At 42.3% G+C, this 26,269-nt stretch overlaps 1 protein-coding gene across 1 annotated transcript in view; it reads left to right on the top strand.

Annotated features, from left to right (window-relative positions):
- The first annotated feature begins 2,645 nt into the window (after nucleotides 1–2,645).
- Nucleotides 2,646–26,269, top strand: part of Dtnbp1 (dystrobrevin binding protein 1) — a 77,168-nt gene continuing 53,544 nt past the window's right edge. The window contains exons 1-5 of the mRNA XM_051170676.1: nucleotides 2,646–2,780; nucleotides 10,664–10,717; nucleotides 12,415–12,465; nucleotides 19,826–19,886; nucleotides 21,958–22,090. Of these exons, the coding sequence (XP_051026633.1) occupies nucleotides 2,725–2,780; nucleotides 10,664–10,717; nucleotides 12,415–12,465; nucleotides 19,826–19,886; nucleotides 21,958–22,090 (355 nt within the window). The 5' untranslated portion in view covers nucleotides 2,646–2,724. The remainder of the gene's footprint in view (nucleotides 2,781–10,663; nucleotides 10,718–12,414; nucleotides 12,466–19,825; nucleotides 19,887–21,957; nucleotides 22,091–26,269) is intronic.

Raw genomic sequence — 26,269 nt, 5'->3', positions numbered from 1 at the left:
TTCAATTCCTAGCAACCACATGGTGGCTCACAACCATCTATAAGGAGATCTGGTTCCCTCTTTTGGTGTGCAGGTGTACATGCAGGCAGAACACTGTATATATAATAAATAAATAAATCTTTAAAAAATAATTTTTTGCATGTTATGGTGCTATGTTAAAATTATTTGGTTAGAATTGCATTAGTAAATTCATAGCCTTTAGTAGAGGAGTTCATTCAACTGAATTAAATAACAATAGATTTCATAGCTCCCTGTATCTGTGCTTTCCAAATTGACTAGGTGTTTTGTTACCTGGGATCAGTCACTTTGCAGCAGGTACTGTTCTGAATAGGAAAGACTCACAAAGGCAGTCCCCCTCATTCTCAACCACCTCAGAAATGAGAATTTAAAAAAAGAAAAAGAGCACAAGGTGATGTGCCAGTTTTTGTTTTGTTTTTTTCTCATTGCTGTGACCAAATACTCGAGAAGAAGCAACCTAAGGGAAGAAAGGTTTATTTTGGTTCCTGGCTTAAAAAGGAACCATCGAGGCAGGGAAGACACTGCAGGGCTCTTGGCTGGAGTGTGCAGCTGAAATATCTCACACCCAGGGACCAGGAAGCACAGCCAGGCGACAGGAAATGAGGCCAGGTCTATAAGACAAAAGCCCCTACTCACATCGACCAAATTCCTCCAGCTGAGCCCACCTCCTTGAGAGTCTACAACTTACCAAATGAGCTCTACAAGCTGGTACCAGTTTAAAAAAAAAAAAAAAAAAGTCCATTTTCAAAAGTGCCTGAGGCCCAGCTACAAAAGAACTGAAGACTCTACACCTCTGCTAATGTCTGCTAGCTCCCTTCTCAACTCAAATTAAAGGTTTAGAGTAGAAAATTACTAATAGTCAAGCTTGCCAAAGACCTACAGACCTGACAAGTCATGCGCCTGGTAAACAGGATGTAAACTGCAGAGATGAGCACATACACTGTCTTTGTTTAAAAATGTAAGCAGCAAAGGAAATTAAAAGCTTAGAGAGTGAAGAATGGGGCCAGGTGTGTAAGCCTGTATCCGATCGCTTGGCCAAGGAAGAAAGGGGAGGAGGGACCTGCATTGGGGTTACAACAGCTGCTCTCTGTGCTCCATCAGTGTGCTCATCATCCTCGGCTGATGCCTGGTTTTGCCAAGTGGTAAAATGAACTGCTAGTTCATGTGGTAAAATTCACTACTCTGAGTCTACAGTGCTCTTTTTGTTTTGTTTGGTTTGGTTTGGTTTTTTGGAGACAGGGTTTCCCTGTGTAGCCCTGGCTGTCTTGGACTTGCTTTTGTAGACCAGGCTGGCCTCGAACTCCTCCCAAGTGCTGGGATTAAAGGCATGTGCCACCACCGCCCTGGGCTCAGTGCTCTTATTATGAAGTGAAGGTTCATGTTTCTCACACAATCAAGTGTTCAAGTATATGAAGCTATAGGGAACACCTTATATCCAACCTCCAGCAGGGAGCGAACTCCTCATTTTTATTTTGATTTGACTAATGAAGCATGTGCCTCATACTCACCGGGAAGCAGAGCTTTTGATGATGAACCTTGCCCATCTAGTCATGTAAGGAGGATGCCACCCTGGTAGCCTCTTCTACAGTGAAATGAATCCTTGTTTTGGAAGTCTGCACCCAAGAAAAAGGAAAGCGGGACTATACACGCTGGAATCACAACCATTCCCTCTTCTTCTTAAACAAACAAACAAACAAAAACAAAACAAGGCTTGGAGTGTTTATGCTTATCACCTTTTCTGCATGGAAGACAAGAGTCAGGGCTGGAGATACAGTTCAGCGGGGTGCTTGCCTAGCATTGCCACGAAGGATGCTTGAGATGCCCCATGGGCACACGCTGAAACAATTGAACAGAAAGGGGGTAAGGCTGAAAATAGAGATGTAGGTATCAGTGCCGGATGACAGCTAGGATAGCCCAGGGAGCGAGGAAGAGGAGACTGAGTGTATGTAGTCTTCTAAGCAGCAGGGATGAAAGGAAAAATAGAGACGAGCAATTGCACTGAGGATAACTGAAAAGTTGGGAAAAGATTGGCACAGAGAAGTAATAAGGAAGCTTGGCTCAGTGACAGAGCCTTAGTATGAAAGATGTTGCATTCCACCGTCCCCCACCCCACCGCCCCGCGCCCCACCGCATGATCGTGGGGGCGGGGGAAGGGTAACAAACGGCTTTGGCAACATGGAGGTGTGAAAGGTACAGAAATTTGATGGGGTCAGTTAAAATTGTAAAAAAAAAAAAAAAAAAAAAAAAGAGGAAGGGTATGGTGACAAGTGATCATCACTGCCAAATCCTAGACACTTTCGTTACTGGGAGGCTCGGTAACCCGAGACAGATTCCCGCAGTGCTCTGCGGACCCTTGAAAGCCAAGCCTTCACTAAAGAGCGCAGGGACTGAAATCATCTTTCCAAGATGTATTTTCGTTGCAGAGCTATAACCATAGAGAAGGCCCAGCTGGGCTAGAAGCTGGCGGCTGGCTTCCCCACCGGTCTGCGGAGAGGGCGAGCGCGTTCGCGAAGGCCCCGCCCCCTCGGCGCAGCGGGAGCCTTTCCCTGCGCGCTGCACTGCGGCTGCGCGGTCCCGGGCGCGCGGAGGGGGCGGGGACGCGGAAGGCGCGGCGACTGCGGCGTGAGGCGAGGAGCCGGCGGAGGGGCGGGGGCACCGGCGGCGTCGGAGGCCGCCACGGCGCGAGGCCTGAGGGGAGGGGACGCGATGCTGGAGACCCTGCGCGAGCGGCTGCTGAGCGTGCAGCAGGATTTCACCTCCGGGTGAGTTACGCGGTGGGCGACGCGGAGCCGCCGTCGGGTCGGCGCGCCCTCGCGCCAAGGCGTCGCGCCGGGGAGACAACGAACTTCGCGGCGTCCCGGCGGCGGCGGCGCCTGCGGCACCCGGCCACTTTGGTCCGAGCGGGCTGGCTGCTGTCCGGCTCTGTGGCGGGGCAGCGCTGCTTGACCGGCTAGGACGGTCACGTGAGAGGCTGTGTCCTACGCACCGGGGAGCCCGCCGGCCTCCCCGGGGCAGGACCCGCCCGGGACGTGCCTCAGCCTCCAGTTTCAGCCCCGACACCCTGCCGCTCGGCTCGAGTCTCAGCCGTCAGCCTGGCCCGCCTCTTCTCCAGCCTTCTCTGCCTTTGCCCGGCTTTTAACGCCCCTGATGGAGATGCTGGGCCAGAAGACCGGAACTGGAGCGAAGCGGTTCATACCCGGAGTTGCCCAAACTTTGGACTTCCCCGGGAACCTTTCGCAATCTGGCCTCTGGGAGCGTCATTAGTTAAGCCTGGATGGCAGGGGATAGGGTCATGAAAAGATCCCCAGGTGATTCCCGTGGACTGCAAAGTCTGGGAACGTTAATGGGTGCCAGGCTGCCTCTAAGCACTCTTGGAGGATTTTACCACTTAACCTGACTTCAAGTTACCCAGTCCCTTGTCTCTACTTCCGAGACTTACCTCATAGAGTTTATTGAGACCATTACTGACCGTGTTACATACGCAGTAAGCACTGTTTGTATGGTTTTTAGTATTTAATTCATTTACGGCTTTTATTACTTTACGAGAAGTGTCATCTTCATAAAGGATCTGCCATCCCTTTTGTTCGTTTTTTGTTTTGAGACAGTGCCTCACACTGTAGCCCAGATTGGACTTGAACTGGTGGAAATATTCCTGCTTCAACCTTCCCAGTGCTGGGATTCCAAGCATCTACCACCATGCCTTGTTCGTCTGTCAAGTGTTTGTGGAGTGTTCCTAATGCGAGGGCACCTTAGTCTGCCCCCCCCCCCTTTTTTTTCTTTTTTCTTTTTTGGTTTTCTAGACAGGGTTTCTCTGTTTTAGCCCTGGCTGTCCTGCACTTGCTTTGTAGACCAGGATTGCCTGTAACTCAGAGTGATCCGCCTGCCTTTGCCTCCCTGAGTCCTGGCATTAAAGGCGTGTGACACCACTGCCCGGCGAGGGCACCTTGGTCTTAATGCTGCTTTCATAATTAATGGAAAAAATGTTAGCTTATCTCTCGTCTCAAGGAATAAAAATGCTTACACTGTCTGTTGACTAGTAACCAACTGGCAAGCAGTTGAAAGCTTCCTACGTATATAAAGCATTACTGATGATTTTACTTTTGTATTCTCGTCAGTATTAATTATGGGTGCCTAAGGAATTATTCAGTGATAAGTGTTTTTTTTAAATGTTTGCATTTTTAAACTATAAATTTAGGAAAAGTAACTTCCTTTTTTTAATGTAAACTTTAAAAAATCTTGGTATGTTGCTATAATAGCCTGCTTGTAGCGTGAGAGTGGTCATGACTGAAACCAACGTGAATACCCCTCTGTTACTACTTCAAGGAATTCTTTGATGCTTAGTAGTCCCTTTTGGCAGATGCTAGACTTGTAGATCACATGATTGTCTCAGAGACCAATTCCTGTGCCTGATGTTGGCTTACAAGGCTTCTTGTAGGAGTGTGGACTCTGGACCGCAAAACCCCACACTGTCTTCCAAGATCTGGGTAGCTTAAAAGGTTTAGAGTTTAGTTAGGGACAGGAGCTGGGGAGATGTGGTTAGGACCCCCCTGGAAATTGACGCCATAGCCTGGGGAGAGTTTAGGGTTAGACCTTCTGAGAACGTTTTGTTTCACTTAGGTTCTTAAGTCTCAGTTTCCTTTCTGCACAGGTTACTTAGCTGACAGACCACCGGACTCTGCACCATTATCCTGTTACCTGGCAGGAGAATAACACTCTTCAAATTATGTGTGTCTGCCTGGTAAAGGCAGCTCTAAACCACTGAACCTTTGATCGGGTCTTCAATTTCCTACACAGTTTTTATTGAGAGAACAAAACAAAACAAAAAAAATCCATCTTTTAATCTTTTCAATATTCCTGCTTGAGAGCTACTTATTCTGTTTTATGTACTTGACCATTTTGGCCTTGCCCTAAGAAATTAAACACAGCACCGTAAAAGTAACTTGTATTTTCCTGGCTCATTTGTTGTCTTGGAGGCTTACTGCATCTCCTTCTGCTAACTTAGGCCTAGTCCTGGAAGCTTCTAGCCCTCTGTACAGTCTAACCTAGGCCTAGAATGTTTTCAGCCTCTGAGACTTACTGCTTAATAAGCTCACCCTTACTTGTTATTTCTGAGCTTGGGGCTGGCTGGTTCAACTCAGCTGTTCTGGCTCAGACTCTTCTAAATCAGCTGACTTACGTAATCTGGCTTCTCTCTCAGCACAGAATTGCTCTGCTTGGCCTCAAACTAACTCAGCAATGTGCTCTAAGCTCAGGCTTCTGGTTCATTTGTCTTCACCTGAATTTTCTCTCTGCTTCCCATCTCTATTACTGTTTTGGTATAAAAACCACTCTGCCTCTTAATCTTAAGTAGCTTCCCTTTCTTCTCTCTTCTCCTGAGAATTGGGATTTTTTTCCTATTCTGTCAAATCTTTCTCTGGTTTGTCACCTTTTCTGGCACTCAATTAGACATTACTTTCAAACATGAGTGCTTTCTTCTACAAACTAACTTACCTTCGTTTGGGATTAAAGGCATGTACCACCATGCCTGGACCTCAGCTTTTCTTTACCTGATACTTGCTCTATACCAGGCTGTCCTTGAACTCAGATCTGTTTGCCTCTGTCTCCTGGATTAAAGGTGTGTCTGTATACCAGCCGGATCACACAGATCTAGAAGATGTTTGGATGTTACCTTTGGCCAGCTGGATCACATAGATCTAGAAGGTCTTTGGATGGGATCTCTTGCCACAACAGCTATGTTCTGATTAACATTCCTCTACGCAGTACACGTTCTGTTGTAATAGGGATTCAGTTGAGCCATGGCAGACTATCAGATTGAACCTGGTGTCCCTGTGGGACCCTTGGTAGGTAGAGCAAGTGTTCGGCAGACAGAGCAACTAACTGCCTCCTAAAACAATTTCATGTGTCCTGTGCTCAAGTTGCAGTCAGTAGGTTCCTTAGTTTGATGTGTGCCCTGTCATTCCTAACAGCTGGCAGGAGCAGTAACTCTCAGATTTTCTCCTTGTTTCAGTTTCTGACAATTTATGCAGCTCTGGAGTCTTAATTCCAGGAAAATTTCCTTTGTGATTTTTTTTTTTTTTAATCTATGTGTATGTTTTTGTGTCTCTGTGTGCTTATCATGTATGTGCAGTTGCCTGCAAAGAAGTGGTGAAGGCATGGGGACTCCTGGAACTGGGGTGACACAGAATTGAGAGCTGCCATGTGGGGGCTGGGAACCAAACTTGAATCCTTTGGAAGAACAAGTCTTCTCAACGGCTGAGACATCTTTCTACCCTCTTCCCTGAAATAGGACTATTTTATTGTTCTCCTAAGAGAATGACACTTTAGTCACAAAATCTTACCCATTGATGTCCTCCATGACTCCTCGGAGCAAGGAAACTGCCATCTTGTGGAATTCAGCTGCTTCCCAAGTGCAAAAGAATGATCCAAGCTGGGCTTGCTTACTATTTATAGGACGCCCCTCACCTGAGTATCCAAGGGCTCCCTGCTACCTGGTTATTCCATACTACATATGGCCTCCAGAGAGGGCTACCTGGGGATGACTGGAGAAGCTGAGCTCCCTCTTGTTACTACAGGCACCCACACCCCTGTAAGCAGTGCCTCACCTGTGCTCTGTAAGGAAGTTCAATAAACTCATTGTTTCCCCAAAGTGAACTTTGTAGATATATGGCTTGTCATTGGGACCTTAGGGCCAGGAAGAGGTCTCCCCAAGGGAAGGAAATTTAGCTACAAGGGACCTCAATATCTACATCCCTTCAGACCTAATGGGAAATGCATTGTACAGTCATGATTGTCAAAGAACACAGTAGAGGTTATAGATGGTCTGGAGGAACCATCTAGATTTCTAGCTTTTTTTTTTTTTTCCCCAATGCTGGGAATAGAACCCAGTGGCCCACATGCTAGGCACCACACTCCACTCCTATGGCCTTTCCTCTTAAACTTGATCCATGGTAGCAGCACCAGCACAAACCTAGTGTTGTGACTGTATCGGATTCTTCTCCCTAAGTGGGTAGCAGGTGCACCCAGAAGCCTTGGAACTGGGGATCATTGGGTCTCATGTAGAGTTTTCCTGAAATTCTGCTTTCATTTGACTTGGTTCCTGGAGCCATTTTAGGGGTTCCTATAGAACAGGCTTCTTTCTTTCTTTCTTTCTTTCTTTCTTTCTTTCTTTCTTTCTTTCTTTCGAGACTGGCTTGGCTCTGTGGGAAACCACTAGAAGAACATACTTTGCTGTTTTGTTTTAAGCAGATATGAGCAAAAGCATAGGTATTAAGCATGTAAAGCTCTTCAGGGAACTGAAACTCAGATTTCATGAAGGTTTATGGCTGTGTATTACAGGCTTGTGTTTCCCATTTGTCATGCTTTCAAAGGTGCCATTACCCCCAACTCTCTTCTTGTTCGATATCTTCATTTTTTTTCTCTTCTGTAGTTTTAAATAAAGAGTATTTAATAATTTAATTTATAGTGTGATCTGTAGGCAAAGCTTTCCTTGAGATGTTGTCTTTTCTAGGATTTCTTTGTTTCCTCAGGCTGTTTTGTTTTTGTTGTTGTTGTTTTGGTTTTTTGAGAAAGGGTGTCTTTGTGTAACCTTGGCCATCCTGGAACTCTCTTTGTAGACCAGGCTGGCCTAGAACTCACAGAAATCCACCTGCCTCTGCCTCCCAAGTGCTGGGATTAAAGGTGTGTGCTATCACTGCCTGGCCGTTTCTTAGTTTTTAGGTTCTGGGAATGTAACCCAGGACTTTGTGGTAGACAGGCAGTCTGTCACCAAGTTACTCCCTCAGCTGACAGGCCCTTCCTTCCCTCCCCACCCCCAAATGTAAGTGCTATGTGTATGTATGTGTAGGTGCGTGTACCCATGTGTTGTGAGACAGTAGTACCAGGTGCTTTCCTCTTTTGCTCTCCACCTTCACTTTTTAGACTTATTTTGTTTAAGGGTGTGAGTGCTGGTCTGCATGTGTGTGTAATGTGCCCTTTTTATGTAATCCATCCTTGATAAAGGTGCGAGAGGCCATATACTCAGCTTTGCATTGTGCATACCAAGAAGTGTTTGACATCAGGCTGGATCTTGCAGCTACCAAAGTTACAGAAGCAAAGCCCAGTAAACTGAATGTTAAAAGACACTAGTGATGTGTGAACTCAGACTAGGGTGCATTCATCATCTTCAAAACTTGAAGAAATAAGTGTGCTAGTGTCAAGTTAACACGCCTGGAGCCTTCGAAAAATAAAATTATTGAACGATTGTAACACATTTGAGGTTCAGTGGTTGAACTGCAAAGTGTGCTTTAGTTTGTTTATTAGGATAGTCCATGTATTAGTATACGCACAGCACCTGTACCATCTGAGAGTTTGTGGTTGGGAAAGAAGACCGACAATAGGGTGGGAGACCCTTTCATAGGAACTGGTACATTGGAAGCTCTGTGGTGTTTCACCCTAAATCAGTAATGTGCATAGCTTTTCAGTGTGTGTGTGTGTGTGTGTGTATGAGTGCACACGGAGGCCGGAGGCCATGCTGGTTTTGTTTGTTTTTCTTTCATCACTTTCCACCTTGCTTTGTTTTGTGAGACAGAGCTTCTCTTTGAACCTGGGGCTCATCAATTCCACTAGGCTGGTTGGACTTCGAGCTCCAGGGAGCTGCGTGTCTCCGTTCCCACGTGCTGGGATTGTAGCTGCTGCCTTGGCCTTTGCAGATCCTAGGGGTCTGAACTCAGGCCTCAGGCTTGTTTTGATGGAGCTCTGCCAACGAGGCTGTCTCAGCTCTACTTCTCAACTCTCTTGATAGTAATGCACTTGTCTTCAAGTAATAACTGTGCTTTTTCACTGAATTAGACCTTAATTTTCTCATATTAGAAGTTTTATTTAGTTCTTGGAAAATCTATGTGGTTGGATAAAATACTAGTATTTTATATTTGAGGAAACATGGGAATTCACCTGGATTAGTATTTCTTCCCCAGTGTCCATGAGAATATGAACTAGACTTTATTAAGTTTGCAGCTCAGAATTTGTCTGAGAAATGTGGGTGTCTCCATATAGAGATGCTAGACTACCTCCAGTGTTCTTCCAGTCTTAAGGGTATTTGTAGAGAGCAACTGATTGGCTTTTTAAAAAAGAGGAAACATATTCAATGTCATATTTTTATCTAAAAATAAAAATAATAGAGCCAGGTATGGTGGTGCATGCTTTTAATCCTAGTACTCAGGAGGCAGAGGCGTGTGGATTTTTATAAGTTTGAGGCCATTCTGGTCTACATAGTGAGTTCCAGGACAGCTAGGGAGACATACACAGTGAGACTATGTCTTTAAAAGACAAACAAACAAAAAAAGAACTTAAAAAAATAATAGTGCCTATAACCCTCATCTTTTTCTTTGCTAAACTTCCTTAATTCTTGTCCTTGCATTTTATTCTAAATTTTGTTACATTGATAATGGTTCTCCTCCTCCTTCCTCCTCTTCCTCCTCCCTCCTCCTCCTCCTCCTCCTCCTTCTTCCTTCTCCTCCTTCCCCTTTAATGTATGATGAGAAAGATTATTTAAAGACTTTCTGTTGTTAGAAAAAAAATTTGAGACAAGATCGCAGGTTGGCCTTCAGTACTTAACCACCCTAGCTCAGCTTCTCTAACTGCTGAGATTATGGTCATGCATATCCATTTCTAGCTTAAAAACTGTTTTGTTTTTTGTTTTTTTTTTTAATAAAGGCTTCAAACATAAAAATAGAATAGCTATGGGAACCCTATATACCCAATTCTCAGTCAACAATCTTCAAGTGTTGGCATCTTTGTCTTTCCTGTCATAGTCAGTTGTACAAAATCCACAGCACCTCTCATGGGGCTGTCTATTCACTAACAGACGGTCCTAAATGTGCTGCCACAGTCATGACTAACCAAATTAGCACTGGTTCATTGATTGATCAGTCCATAATCAGATTCCCTTGCTTTTTAGAAATGCCTTTTACAGCTGATTTCCCAAGCCCAGATCACATACGTTCCACATATTACATTTGGTTAAAGACCAATTTTTTAAACAGATGGTTGTTAAGGAGCCGCACGGGGAAGCTCTTGCTGGATCTTACAGCAGTTTTATGTTCTCTCTGATAATCTCTTTACCTTTTATTTCTAATTAGTTTTTGCTCTTTTATGTATGGGGAGGCAGAAAAGTTGGTATGTTAAATTTAAGAAATTAAAAGATACTTTAGAACTGTGCATTTGAGAGGCCAGTATAGATATATGTTATGAAGACAGCCTTAGCAGTACCTTAGCCATGCCCTGCAGCAGGGCCTACCACCTTCTATACTCACCTGTATACATAATCCTACTTGAGTAGGTACACTGCTGTATAGCACAGTCTTAGGAGAACTCTATCTAAATTGTCACTACTTAATGCCTTTCAGAGGCTGGAGTCAAAATGGTAGAACATGGCTGTAAAAACATCCTCCTTGGCTTTTGTCTGTGGAGATTTTTCTTTCTTTCTTTCATTTATTTATTTGGACTTTATATAATTTCTTAAACCTAGCTAGAGAGATATACAAATTATTTTTGCATTAAATGGATTGCTGGGTATTGTAATTTTGGGAGTGGGGATGGGCTAAAGTCCCTATGGGGTTGAAAATTTCTTGTCTTGTTAAAAACATATTTTATATTTATTAATTTATAGGCTGAAGACTTTAAGTGACAAGTCAAGAGAAGCAAAAGTAAAAGGCAAGCCCAGGTAAGTTTGTGCCAAGAGCTTTAATTGTACAGTTTGAATTTCATATAACTTTTGGTTGAGTTTGTAAGAGAATCGTTTTATTGACTTCAGGTCTGTTGAGTGCATCTGACCACAAAAAGGTATTGATTCTTTATAAATATTACAACACAACAAGTATAAATCATTTTACTCTAGGACAGTCAGTAGTCATTGTTGCTTACAATTAATTAGTATGCTAAGATCAGGATTATAAGATCTGGATTACTGAAAAGCAATTAATAATGGAATAGAAGTCGATAAGTTAGTCCTTGTAGACATGTTACATGTTTTATAGGTGGACACTAGCATTGTGTTGTTTTTTTTAAAGTATGTGACCAAATTCAATTTCAGCTGCAAACAGTGAGCTTTGATGCAGCATATTTAATCTAATATTATATGAAAAAATTTATTGCATTATATGTTAGAGACAGTCTCTGCCTGACAAAGTAATATGGTTTTGTTGTAGGACACCATCCTGAAGTAATGTACTTTTCCAAAAGTTTAAGTAAATTGTATGTTGGTGTTTTGGATTATGTGGGACAATTGATCAAAGAAAGAGGGACACAGCGGGATGAGTTTTGGCTTCTCAAGCAGCAGGGGAATCAGCCTCTCAGTGACTAAACACTGGCAGGGTCCTGGAAGCACTTTTTATTGTTCCATAAAAGGTACTTTTAAGAAGACAGTTTCCACATATCAAAACCTCTTATCTGATCCAGGGGTTGTCTTGAAGGAACCATCACCTAAAATAATTCTCAGCCATAGAGACTTCCTGGTGTGCCAGGCAGGCCTGTCTCAGGGCGAAGTTATGCAAAGGCTCTGAGAATCCTTTAAAGGAACAACTCCATAAAACCCCTGATAACAATCGCTGACAAAAGGCCACTTCACAGCCTTACGTACCATCACTCCAGATTCATGCCAGATACAATGGTTTTGCTAAAATTCTGCTACATTTGTCAGTATTTGTGTGTCTGTGTGTGCACACATATGCCTGCACATGGTGCATTTTATGTGCACCACTTCTATGAGGGGCCTACAGAGGTCAGAAGAGGGCACCAGATCCCTTGGAATTGACATTGCAAGCAATTGTGAGCTGCCTGATGTGGTACTGGGAGCCAAATCTTGAGTCCTCTACCAGAGCAACTTGAGCCATTTCTCCAGCATTTTAATTGGTGGTTTTAATTTTTTCTAAAAAATTAGGTATATGGGTGTTTTGCTCACATAAATGTCTTTCATGGAAGCCAGCAGAGGGTGTTGGGTCCCCTGGGACTGGAGTTATAAATGGTTGTGAACAGCTTTGTGGGTGCTGGGAATTGAACCAAGTCCTCTGGAAGATCAGCCTGTTTGTTCTTTTAACTGCTTCAGCCCCTCATTAATGGCTTTAACATTATCTACACAGGGCTGGAGAGATGGCTCAGAGGTTAGGAGCACTGTCTGTTCTTCCAAAGGTCATGAGTTCAATTCCCAGCAACCACATGGTGGCTCACAACCATCTACAATGAGATCTGGTGCCCTCTTCTGGTGTGCAGGCTCACATGTGGGTGGAATACTGTCTAAATAATAAGTAAATCTTTTAAAAATTATTTATATAATAATTGTCAATGCCTGAATTCTTGTGTGTGTAACAGTTTTTTAAAGTTGAGTGTATCTACAGCAGATCTAATAAGTGTTTCTCTTGGCAGGACTGCTCCATATTTATCAAAGTACTCCGCTGGACTGGAATTACTTAGCAGGTATAATATGGCCCATAAGAACATGAAAAAAACATGCGGCATCATTGACATCATTAGAGAAGTGCAAATAAAAACAGCAGTCAGATACCGCTTCATGTGTGTTAGCATGTCCAGCTAGAAAGATGTACCATGCTAAATTTGGAAGGGCCTATGCGAGGTAACATCTTCTTCCTCCTTAGATAGGGTCTCTCTACATAGCTCTGGCTGTCCTAGAACTCATGTAGACTGGCTGGCCTTGAACTCAAAGAGATCCACTTACCTCTGCCTCCTGAGTACTGGAATTAAAGATGTATACTTCTACTGCCAGCTTGAATTAACATTTTTATACATTCTTGGTAGGCATAAAAAATGACACAGCCACTTTGGAAAATAGTTTCATAGTCTGTCAGAAATTTAGATACAGAATTACCACATAAAACTGCAATTTTACTTTAAGAAATTGAAAACAGAGAGTTGGGTATGGTAGCACATGCCTGTAGTCTAAGCGCTTGGATGCTAAAGCAGGAGGATCATGAGTAAGTTTGAGGCCAACTTGCACAACATAGTGAGAGGGGTTCTCTCTCTCTCTCTCTCTCTCTCTCTCTGTCTCTCTCACACACACACACCTGTCTCCCTCTCTCTTTTTCTCCCTCCCTCTCCATCCCCTCCCTCTGTGTGTATTTATATCTTTATCTACATGTACATAAAACTACCTGAACCCTGAATATGTGTAGTAGTTATATTCATAACTGAAAAAGAAGAAACAACATAAATGTCCGTCAACAAAACACCCATATAATAAAGTGTTATTTAGCCATGAAAATGAAAGACTGATATGGGTTAAACTTGGATAAAATGTAAATGATTATGCTAATTGAAAAAGGATGCAGCACAAATGGCATATGTTTGTCAGTCACCTATATAAAATCTCCAGAGCAGCAAACTGTGGGGAATAGAAGATAAGTGGTTACCAGTGTTTGGTGGGAGGTGCAGGTGGTAACAACTGCTAGTGGGAAGGTAGGTATGAGGCTTCTTTTTAGAATGATGAAAATATTTTAGTGATAATTGTACAGTCTTACGAGTGTAATGACAATCATGACTGATACACCTAAATCTGAATTTTATAGTATATCAACTGTACCAGAAATGCTAGAAAATAAGTCTCTGTGTTATTAATGTTGGTGACAGTCTCTAATATGAGAACTGGCAGGTATATACTGTGGAAGATAGCTACTTCCCTGATCTATATTTATTTATTTCTATACATTGATAGCCAGTGTTTTTAGTTTGTAATTAGAATTTTTCTTTTGTAGTTGCTAAATCTGGAGGCCTTTTCCTCCCTTGTTTGAGATTACAAATGTTTATTTGGTGCTAATTCTTTTCTTGTGTTTGTTGTGTAAAGGGTGTAAGTGAACCTGAAAAGAAGTATAGTTAAAAACCATTAGTGAGCCAGACGGTGGTGGCGCACGCCTCTAATCCCAGCACTTGGGAGGCCGAGGCAGGTAGATCTCTGTGAGTTTGAGGCCAGCCTGGTCTACAGAGCAAGTTCCAGGATAGCTAGAGCTGTTACACAGAGAAATCCTGTTTTGAAAAACCAAAACCAACCAACCAACCAAACAAACCATTTGTGTACCACTTACATACAAACTGCATGGGACTACATCTAGGGTCTTATGCTAGGCAGGCTGACACTGAGCTATGTGCCCAACCTGTTTCAGTCACATTAATTCCTCTATGTAAGTGGTTGCTCTTGAACATTCTGTTCTACTCTTTCAAGGATGGCACCTAATAGGAAGGAAGGAAGGGAGGAAGGGAAAAGAAAAGAAAAGTGATGGGAGGCAGAAATCAGATGCTGTCGTTTTAAATCTGCTCAAAGTGTCTTTGGCATAACTGAGGGATTGGTAGCAGTGGCTGCCTCTTTGTCTACACCTCCCTGATGAGAAGGAATACGCAGTGACCAGAACACAGCTCTCTAATAACTGTAAGACAGGTTTCTTATTAACTGCCTTTGCTCTGCATAAGTTGTTTCAAGGAGCAAGTACATGACTACAGCTTTGGGTCCTGGGGGCCTATGGGCATGGGTAGCTGGCACACTAATAAAATCAGATTGACCAAAATTAAAGCTGTTTTCCATCTAGGCCTTCCCCTAGAATTAGCAAGTCATCAGACTGGTTTCTTAAACAGAGTCTGTCAGTGTAATTGGGTCTCCTTAGTGAGACTAACTCCTAGTGCGTCCAGTTCTTTCCTCTTTCTTCTTTGTCTTGTAAATCGTAGCTTTGTGTGTGCTCACATGGAGGTCAAAGCTTAACCTCAGTGTTGCTCCTCAGGTGCCCACCTTATTTTTTATTTTTATTATTTTTGAGGCAGGGTAGGTTCCTGGCCTGGCACTTGCCAAGTTGATTATACTGGCTGTCCATTGAACCCCAGGAACCTTCCTGATTTCATCTTGCACAGTGCAAGGGTTACAAGTGGCCACTGCCGTGACTGACATCTCTCCCTGGTATCACTGGTTTTTAAGAATCAGTCTTTCAAATCCCTATAGTTCTAATGCTTTATAAAAGCCTTGTCCAGTACAGGGTAGCTGTTGACATGTTAATCTGCCTATGGACTCTTCCACTAGTTCTGATGCAGTCCATAGAGAATGTGTTCAGTAGTTATTTGAATTAAGTAGTGCATTATGAGTATGTTTTTTCCTTTCATTTTTCTGTCATTGACTTAAATATGAAAGCAAAATTTTTGATTGAATTTATAGCCAGGGTCTTTATCTTGGTAACATGTGGTAAGTCATCCATGTACTAAAAATGACTGCGTGGGATTAGTTTCAAGGCTGCATGAGATGTATAATGTTTGCTTTGAGGGATTGTCTTGATAAGATTGACCTGTGGCCACATCTCTGAGTGTATTGTCTTGATTATGCCACTGAGAATGGCACCATTCCCTTGGCAATGGATCCTCTCAGGAATGAAAATTTGAAAATTGTAACTGACAGTTAAGACCCATGAAAGGCTAAGTAGCATGCCTTTGTAGTCTTTGTATTAGAGTGTCTATTGCAGTGCCCAAAAGCATAATAGCCTCATAATAAAGAAAATTAACAGCTGGGTGTAGTGATCCAGAATTACCTGGGAAAGAAGTCTCAAAGATGAATTGTTTAAATTAGGTTTGGCCTAAGAGCATGTCTGTAGGGACATTGTCTTAATTATGTAAATTGATGTGGGAAGACAAACCCACTATAGGTGATACAATTCCCCTGGTACCCTTCAGCATCTGCTGGGTGGCCTGGGCTCTGCTTCTGGCAGACTGGTCTGGGTGCTGCTTGTCTCTGGACAAGAATGAATGACCTCGAGGTCACTGGTCCTGTTTCTTTTAAGAGCAGCTAGAGTGCTTTAGGGAGAGACCCATAGGGTAGGCAAGGCTCCTGGTCTCACCAGGGGAGGTGGAAATGATTTTCCACTGGGTGTTACAGTTTAGCTCTTTTAGAATAAGATTGCTGGTATCAGATAGCAATGGAGACTCAAGAGCTCCACAAGTTCATGATGGTACCAAAAGTGTTATAGCCCTTTGTGGAGGACATTGGCCAAAGGAAGTTTGAAATGTTGGCGGAAGGATGTTTGAAACCAGCCAGCAGGCCGGTCCAATGAGACACCATCCCAGCTGTTCTTCACCAGTGCTCAGACTGAGCTAGTGGCAATGGAGCAGGCTCTGCCATCGCTGCCTTGACTGCTTTGACTGATAACCAAGCCCCAGGCATCCAGCGGTGATTCTTACCCAGAATAAGTGGAGCCTCTGACAGTCATGGTGGAGGAATGACAGGAGTATTTGAGAGAGCATGCCAGCCAGCTTTTATTTATAAACCTTGGGCAGTGGGAAGGGCTTGTGAGTGAATGTGTCTTCCTCACTTGGGCTACAGGTGCCAGGATACTTAATCTACATGCAGTAGCACAGGGTCCTATCACAAGAAGGAAAACCAGTACTTTATTATCCTATGGTGGGGAAAAAACTTCTAGGTAGGATTAAAGGTCATTTGCTTAAGGTTAGGATCTCCTTAGCATAGGGTGGGGATACTTCCAGAAATTCCCAGATGCTTGCTGAGCAAGTTTCTTATCAGGAAAGAGTCAGGCCTGTAATCTTGCCTGAGGGCTATGTGATGCTTCTTAGAGGATCTGGAGGTCCCAGACCAGGGGAAGAGAAAACCCCTCTGAGAAAAGGAGTCCGAGCTCAATTGGCTGTCTGGCTACACCAGCCTCTTCAGCAGAACCCTACAAGCTGACAGGAAATCTTGGACTGTATAGGAGTGGAGAAAGTCAGCTGAGCACCTACTGTGTCCTGATTACTGTTGGCTCTTGATGTAGATGTAATGTGACTAGCTGCTTCAAATCTCTATAGCTTTGATTTCCCCAAAATGGTGAGTTATAAGCTAGAATATGAACTAAATAAACCCTTTGCCCTAAAAGTTGCTGTTGTCAGATGTATTATCATAGCAGCAAGAATAGACACTAATACATTTGGTGAATCTGTATTATGATATAGGGAATGACAATTCAGCAGAAAAGTGACAAACTCAGTTGGTGTGAGAGAGTGATACATATGAGTGTGCTAGCAGAAAAGGCAATGGGAGATGGTTGAGAACAAGGGGTTTAAATGGTAGCCGTGTGATGGTCAGTCTGCCATGACGTCTGGGTTTAAAATTAGCATGATCATTCTTTTACTCAGCAGATACTTAGTAAGTCCTCTGTGCTAATTACTGAGACAACAAAATTGGAAAAGTATAATTCATCTCGGCAACTCTGGTGCCAAACAGTACCTGGCATTCAATAAATACTTGCTGATTTTAATTGATACTCACAGTTACATGCACCAGAGGTAAAAATGTCAAGCTTTCTGTTAGTTGGCAGTGACAGTAAGGCTGTATTAATTATGTAATGTTGTACAGTGTTTTTCATTACATGTGGATACTGGTTGGCAGTCGCTGGAATTATCAGATTGGCTTTCCTATCTAAGTCCAACTGGAAAGTGTCTCTATGACTATGAAGAGAGGCACCATGAATTCAGATAATAACTTTAAAAAATTTATATTGATTCTTTGTGAGTTTCACATTATGCACCCTATTCCCATGCATCTCTCCATCTGCCTGTATATGCCCTTTGCCCTTGTAAACCCCCCCCCCCACACACATTAAAAACACACACACAAAACCAAACAAAAAGACAAAGCATAGAAAACATTTTATTGTGGAAGCTCTAGTATATCCCAGAGTGTCTCACAGTATATGCCCCTGTCCAGACATCTTCACTTGCAAATGTTCATTGCAATGAGTCATGGTCTGGTTCAAGGTCTCTGGCTTCTGTGTGTGATACCTTCAATATTGGATCCTCACTAGGACTCTTCCTGGTCATTCTGTCTTTGCCCTGTGTCATGGAATCCTGCAGCTTTGATCAGCAGGACTGGCCCTTTCACAAGTCCAAGCTGTTTACAGATGATACAGATTTTGTAGTGGGCCAACTCAAAGTCCTGGATCTGGGCCTGGGTGGAAGCTGAGCTGTTCAGCCTGCTGGCTCTCCCTCATCCGTACCACCAGGGTGCGCTCTCCAGCACTGCTCCAGCTAGGAGCAGTCATCATCCGCAGGAGGCAAGGTCACCTCCTGCTCTCATCCACTTGGACCCATTCACCCAAACCAACAGAGCCATCTCCACTGTGCTGCTCAGTTAAGGCACAGGGCCCAACCTCCTAAGTGTGCAGCCTGTGAGGAGTTGGGTCAAGTCTCTTGCTCTTATACCCTGGCTCTGGCCCACCTGTTCCTTTGCCATCAGGGCCAGCTCCATTGTGTTGCCCAGGTGAGGTGAAAGCCCCCCTCCCTTATTGTTGCAGCCAGTGGGAGGCAGGGATAACTCTCCTACCCTCATGCTCTTGGGGGCCAGCTCTCTTGACTAATTGCCACAGGTATCAAGGTAGGGAAGGGAGGGGAGGAGGGCAGTACTCTCAACCCATGCTACTTCACAAGTGGCTGGCCCAGTTCCCCTTTGCTCTCACCCTCAGGCCAGCACACCTGTGCCCCCTCCACCACGGCCAGCTTTACTGTGCTGTTCAGGTGAGGTGCAGGGCCTGCTGTTGTGAGTGCTGCAGCTGCTGAGAGCAGAAAATAACTTTGATAGAATTTTAGAGAAGATAGAAAATCAAATTTTTTTCTCAACAGCCATATAGAAAATATTATGTTTAGAAATTGTATTTTTTTTTTTTCTTTGTTTTGAAGGCTAGATGGCTGAGCAGGTACTTACTGTATAAGCCTGGCAACCTGAGTCCGGTTCCCAGAACCCATGTAAAGGTGGAAAGAAAACCAACTCCACAGAGCTGCCCTTTGATCTCCACACATGTGCCATGCATGGCATGTGTGTCCATCATGCATGCTCACACACAATAATAACAATAGTCATAATTAAAATTGAAATTTTTATTTTGAGATGATTTCAGCTTTATTATAACATAAAATTAGAGCATTTTGTATAACCAGAGTATGATGATCAAAACAGGAAACTTACGTTGGTAACTATATTACTGCAAACAGATTCATTTGGATTCCATCACTTACGGATACCTTTTTTTCTGTATCTAGGACCACGCATATTTAGTCAGTATGCTGCCTCTTTTTATTTTATTTTTTGGTTTTTCGAGACAGGGTTTCTCTGTGTAGCCTTGGCCATCCTGGACTCACTTTGTAGACCAGGCTGGCCTCGAACTCACAGCGATCCGCCTGCCTCTGCCTCCCAAATCCTGGGATTACAGGCGTGTACCACCACACCCAGCTTTAAAGTTACTACTCTTATTCCTACTGTAAAGAAAAGTTTTTCTGAGCTTCAGAGATGGCTCAGTGTTCTTTCAGAGGACCCAGTATTCAGCGTCCACATGGTAGCTCACAGCTGTCTGCAGAAGGGCTAGCACTCCCTTCTGGCCTTCTTGGGCACCAGGCACACGTGGCTCACAGACACATGTTCAGGCAAAGCACTCACAGATAAGAGAAAATAATTTTAAAGTTTTTATTAGCCAGGAGTGGTGGTTTCTACACATTTCATTCCAGTAATTGGGAGGCAGAAGCAGGAGAATTGCTGAGTATTGAAGTCTATAACAAGCACTGTGCTAGCCAGTTCTACATATTGAGACCTTTCTCAAAAAAAAATTTTTTTTTCTCTTTTCCATTCAAGAAAATTCAACTGTTTGTGTGATTAGCATCTCTGGGTATTTTATTCTACAAATTGCCTTTTATGCTCTTTGTGACATATGGCATTATTTTTTGGCTCCTTTCTGCAGCCACAGTATATTATAAACTCAGCTAGATGTGTTTCCTTTCAATATCTGTTTGCATTTTAAGTTATTCTTTACATTTTTAGGTATGAGGATACGTGGGCAGCACTTCACAGAAGAGCAAAGGAATGTGCAGATGCTGGCGAGGTAGAGTTTCCTGATCTTACCCTTTGGCAGATTGCCCCTTTTCGATGCTAAGTGCCAGGTCCAGCCACAATAAAAGGGGTGTTTGTCTTGTTTGATTTGTAACAGTGAAAAAAGAGGCTGGACCCACTTGTAGTACTGAGCTCTGGCCCTGTGCACAACTGAAGAGTCATTACTCATAACGTAGTATAAGAGGAGCAAGTATGTAAAGGCTGATAGAAGGGCAGGGTTAGGACTTTCAGTTATGAAACCCATGTATGTACACATATGTATATTGTGAACTCTTTAACATGTACTAAATAAAAGTGGAGGGAATTCCTAAGGCGAAAAGGAGGAGGAACTGAAGTCACAGTGGTTATAAACAAAGCAGGAGGCTTTGTCCGTGGTGCACTGGTTCTGGGAGGCTACATGCGCTCTTTGACCTTTGAAGTGGCTACATTCCTGGTGAATGGTTAAGCTAGGGAAGGAACAGGGAAACGTGACAGTCCTCAGAACAGTTGGTAAAGCTTTCCCCTGGATTTGTCACTGTGCTTTGTCTTCACATAGTTTAGGGTTCTGAGTGGTGTTTCCTGCATGCACATTTACTCCTAATTTAAGGCATCTACATCACTCACATCTTTTGACAACCGACAAGTCCCTGTGGATCAGAGTTTGCACGTAGGTCCCTCAGATTCTCACAGATGAATTAGACTTTTTCCTCCTTAGAAATAACATAAGCTATTTGAAGTTTGAGTCGTAGAAGCAAAGACGGCCTCTGAGGCAATCATGAAATACAGTACCCAGCTTCAAGGATGAAAATTTAAGCCAGGTGTGGTGATGGACACTTGGAATCCCAGCATTTGAGAGGCTGAAGCTATGTAGTTTGTCTAAACAAGTTGTTTGTTAAGCAAAGTTAAGTGGTGTTTGGCACATTTAATGGATAAAGAGAAGACAGAAACAGATTAGTGTACCAAAGACAAACTACATAGCATAATGCTATGTTAATCAGTTTCATTGCTCTGACACAATACTTGAGCTAATCAACTTTGTAAAGAGAAACGTTTTATTTTGGCTTATAGTTTAGATCTGTGGTTGTTTGGCCCTTTTGCTATTAGGCCTGTAGTTGGTGTGCCATGTTGAGGAGCATTTGGTGGAGAAACTGTTCATTTCACTGTAGTTGAGGAGTAAATGACCCAGAGGAGGAGACTGGGATCCCAAAATCCTTTGAAAGACTTGCCCATGGTGACTTAGCTTCTCATGCTCAGCTCCACCTGCTAAATGCTCCGCGGCTGCTAACTACTCCACATAGGCCACTAGCTTGCAAGCCACATACAAGGTTTAATTTAAGTAAGATATCTCTAAATTACTTAACATGAATCTGGCCTGTAGCAAATGCTCAAAATATGTTAGTATAATTATCTGTGGTGATTTCTGAAAGTTGTTCAACCTTTCATTCCCTTAGATTAAAACACCTTAGTGCATTCTGCAATATTCTTTCTATACATAAAGCCTACATTCTATATGTAGAACATAATTTTTAGTTTTTGTAAAGTGTAAATTAATAAACCATTGTTAAGTCTAAATATCTAAATATATTGTACTTTAATTTGTGGTGAAAAGTAGTCATTACCTAAACCTTACTTTAGACTTTTTGAGTTATCTAATAAACCAGGGTAAGATTTATAATGCCTTAAAAATATTATGCCATATTATTTTATTTTAACTTTTTCTCAAATCAGCAAATGAGTACCAGTAAATCCTTTTTGTTGTTGTTTCTTTGTATTTTCTTTTTGTTAGTGGTTTTTTGTTCTTGTTTTGTTTTGATTCTTATTTTTCCTAGGTGCAAATTTTCCTGTGAACAGTTTCCTTAAAAACAGAGTATACTAGAAGTAATCAGCTCATTTTTGAAGTTTTCTTCTTTGGGTTAAGATTGCCTGATACAACAACAGTTTGAAAGTTGCTGTACAGGACATGAAGTTGCTTCTTTCCTAAGAAAAGAAGAAAACAAAGAAATGACCCTGTCTTCGACATCTTTGCTAAAGACAAACTGACTGGGCCTCAGCTCACTTGCTAACTTGGTACTGATCTGCTGCAGCTGGTGGACAGCGAGGTGGTCATGCTCTCTGCCCATTGGGAGAAGAAGAGGACCAGCCTGAGCGAGCTGCAGGAGCAGCTGCAGCAGCTGCCAGCTCTCCTCCAGGACTTGGAGTCCTTGATGGCAAGCCTGGGTAAGTGTGATGTGTGAGTGAAAGCAGTTTCAACAGGACTTGCTATCATTTCAGTGCTTTCTAAGAACTCATCAAATTCATAGTTAACACATTAAAAAGAATAATATAGTACATAATTCTAGTGTTGTTGATTTGTGTGTGTGTGTCCGTTTGCCCGTCCATCCGTTTGCCCAACCATGCCTACATTTATGTGTTTGAGTGTGCATTTGGAGTTCAGAGGACCACCTTGAGTGTCACTTCCCACTTTCCTTCTTGTTACTCTCTACTACTCTCTGCTCTGTGTGTCAGACTAGCTGGCCTGTGAGCCTCTGGTCATTCATTAGTCTCTACTGCTCATTTCCTTGTAGCAGTGCTGGATTACAGATGTCCGCCAAGGGTTTAGCTGCTTAATATTGGCTCTGGAGATCCATCCGATGAGACATATTCTCACCCCAGCTTTGACTTCTTTTTTTTCTGGCTCTGTTGGATATAATACATTATCCACTGATTATCTCTATTTTCTAGGCTTCTTACATCTTTCAGTCTTGCATTGTTTTCCAGACCGTATGCCTTATAAGAGTAAGATATTTGTATTATGTGAGCAATTTAAGACCTTTGATGATGCTTTTAGCTGTACTATCTTGTGGCTTAATAAATAGCAGTCTTGGAAGCCTAGCCCCTCAGGACTTGTTAAGTAGCAAAGGCTATCCATTTATATTGAATTTTTTTTTATGGGATGTGGTCCATCTAGCTTACAAATGCCTGTTTAATTGATAGTTACTGGTAAGGCTGCAATTTAGGAAATAAATGACAAAGATATGCTGGAAAATAGAAAACAGTGAATGTGAACTCTCATCTCTGAAACCTTCTCTGTAGGTGTCTTAAATGCTCCTTGTAAATGAGGATCAGACTATAGTTGGGTCTTCGTGGGCTCTGCATCCATAGATTCAGTCAACTGTACATAGAAATATTTATTTAAAATTGTTTACATTAGACAACGTATACATTTTTTCAATCTTGTCATTTCCTAAACTATACAGTATAGGTATTCACATAATACTTTCTACATTGTATTAGGTATTTTAAATAATAGAAAGGTGATTTAATGCATATGAAAGAATGAGTAAGTTGTATGCAGATAACTGCCATTTTATTTTAGGGACTTGAGCATTCAAAGATTTTGACAGCCATGGGGCTATGGGAATCCCCAGGGATATTGAGGGGCGACTGACTATATACCTACTTGCCTGGGTAGGTAGAGGATTAAATGAAATGACAAAAGTCACATTCCTTAGCATAGTTCCTGTGATGCGCCTCCTGTGTACTGTGGGCCAGGCATAGTTTCTGTGCTCTGGAACAAGTCTGAGTGTATGCCATGAGAGTACTAATGTTCTACTAGAAGTCTGTCTGACTTGGCTTTTTTTTTTTTTTTTTTTATTTAAAAACGGAAGATGGATACTATGTTTTGGACAACATTAAACATTGGAAGATGAGGGCTGGGCTGTAGCTCAGTTGGTAAAATGCTTACCTAGTATGCAGTAAGCCAAGGGTTTGAGCCACTGTGTAGCATGAATCAGCAGTGGCAGTGCACAGTATAATTCTAGCACTTGGGAGGAAGAGGAGGAGGATCCAAGTTCACAGTCATCCTCTGCTACATAGTATACTCAAGGCTAGCCTATGTTACACAGACTCTTTAAAAATATTTCTCTAAATGTGACAGGATTAACAATGTAGTGGTCTGTGCATTGAAAATGTCTCTAGGGAAAAAATAGAGTTCAAACTAGATGAAGTAGTCAGTGCATTCTTTTAATCAAAATCTAGGGAATACGAGTTTGAAAAGTACTGCATTACTATTATAAGGCATGGTGTTTCATGCCTTTAATCCCAGTGCTTGGGAGGCTGAGGTAGAAGGAGTGTCTTGAGTTGGGGCAAAAGTGATTTTAAGTTTCAGTTCAGTGTGGTCCAGTGAAAAAAACAAAGCATAAAACAAAAAACAAAAAACAAAACAAACAAAAACCCCTTCATTTATTGAATTCTCTTGAATTTCCACTAGAGGGCAGTCTAATTCTGTTCTGTCATCAAATTTAAACTGTCATGGTCTTGTCTTCCTAGTTTTTTCTATTACTTAATTGTGTGATCTGTTTTTGAAGATTGCTCCTTTGTCTAGAATAGAATATTCCACTAATCCAAGGATAAGGAGCATCCATATATTGAATTTCTGTGTGGCTTTTGAGGACCCTGTATCACTGTGTTGCTTTCTCTATACTGAATGTGAAGGCATTAGCAGGTACTTTCTTATCTGTTTCACAAACTAGATCATCTTGCCCAAGTTCCTTTCTAAGATTAGTCCCATCACAAGACACAATGACTCTCTTGACACCGTTTTAGTCTTCTGTGAGACTCTCATCTGTTCCCTAATAGCATTTTCAGGTTAATGCACCTTTTAAAAGGTTCTTTATTGACATACCTTATTGCCTGGGTACATAAAAGTGTGGCACAGCACCTGAAGAGTCTTCCGCCTGGCCCTATGACCTGTAGGTGTGCAGACAAAGAAGGTGTCTTTGTTCTGTGAGGCTAATGATTTTGATTAGAAAGAAACTCTCTAGATGTGAAATAAGCTTAGTATGCTACTTCACTCTTCACGTATCATAGCTGTGCTGCAGATGATATCTACAAATGGCACAAAGAAAAACTCGAAGCTGAATGGTTCCAACCCCTCTGGGATGATCTTCTCACCGCGATCTGTAGAGCTCTTTCTTGCACAGCTGTCAGGCATTCCCAAATGGCTTTCACAGTAAAATTCCCCCTATCTTCTCCACAAGTCACTTAAAGAGACACACTGTTATAGTGAGCAAAATGATGAGGCTTAGCTTCCTTTAAAGGATGGATTTGGGTCCATGGAGGCCTGTTAGTGGTTTATGACATGTATTCTAAGTTAGTTATAAATTTACTTATTTGCATAACTGTTTTTGTAGCAGGGTAGGGTAGTTAAATTTCTGCCAATTTAAAATACATATCATGTATATACTATGATAATTGAAAAACTAACTACTTACTATGTTTCCCTATTATTATATTACTGATTTCAAATTTGGTAAGAGTTGAAATGCAGAGTTGGGCATGGTGTTAACCTGCTTATAATTCTTAGCACATGAGAGGTGGGCATTCCTATTCTTCAGGGAAATGCAAATCAGAGTGACTCTGAGATTCCATCTTACACCCATCAGAATGGCTAAGATCAAAAACTCAAGTGACAGCACATGCTGGTGAGGATGTGCAGAAAGGGGAATACTCCTCCATTGCTAGTGGGAGTGCAAATTTGTACAGTCACTTTGGAAATCAATCTGGTGCTTTCTCAGAAAATCGGGACTAGTGCTACTGCAAGATCCAGCTATACCACTCCTGGGCATATACCCAAAAGATGCTCCACCACACAACAAGGAGATTTGCTCAACTATATTCATAGCACCTTTGTTTGTAAGAGCTAGAATGTGGATGGGCATTTTTGCCTGTGTGTATGTCTGTGCACCACATGTGTTTCTAGTGCCCATGGAGGCCATAAAGGGTTTCAGAGTCTCTGGAATTGGAGTAACTGATGTATTGTGAGCCACCAGGTGGGAGCTGGGAACCATACTCTGTAGCAAGAACAGAAAGCTATGGAAAGAACATCTCCAGCCTGGATGCTCTTTTCTTATTAGGAGCTGATACTACCTGGTTCATGTCATTAACAGAAGAATACAAGTACAGTTTAAACCTAGAACACAATTCTGTCCACAGAAGTTAGTTGGCTAGCCTAAGGTCAACTCATTAAGTCCCTGAGCTCACGGACCCATAGTCAGCCAGAAGCACTGTAATCTAGGAAATCACTGTGTGTCACAGATAAAAATGAAAACATGTATTTTCAGATTTAGAGTAACTTTTGACTCTTACTTTAAAAAATCATTTGAAACTTATTTCCCCTCAGTATATAGGATCCTATGTCTAAAAACGATCTGGGGTATAATTTGTAGGTATATGAGTTTACTAGGAAAAAAGAAAAGGAAATGCTACTGATACTTTAATTAATCTATAACATTCTATTAATTAGCTAATTATACAGTGCTCTGCCTGCATGTAGGCCTACAGGCCAGAAGAGGGCATTAGATCACATTATAGATGGTTGTGAGCCACCATGTGGTTTCTGGGTATTGAACTCAAGAC

This window comes from Acomys russatus, chromosome 3, assembly GCF_903995435.1.
Source record: "Acomys russatus chromosome 3, mAcoRus1.1, whole genome shotgun sequence".
Classification (NCBI taxonomy): domain Eukaryota; kingdom Metazoa; phylum Chordata; class Mammalia; order Rodentia; family Muridae; genus Acomys; species Acomys russatus.
This window is presented reverse-complemented; position numbering and strand designations above follow the sequence as displayed.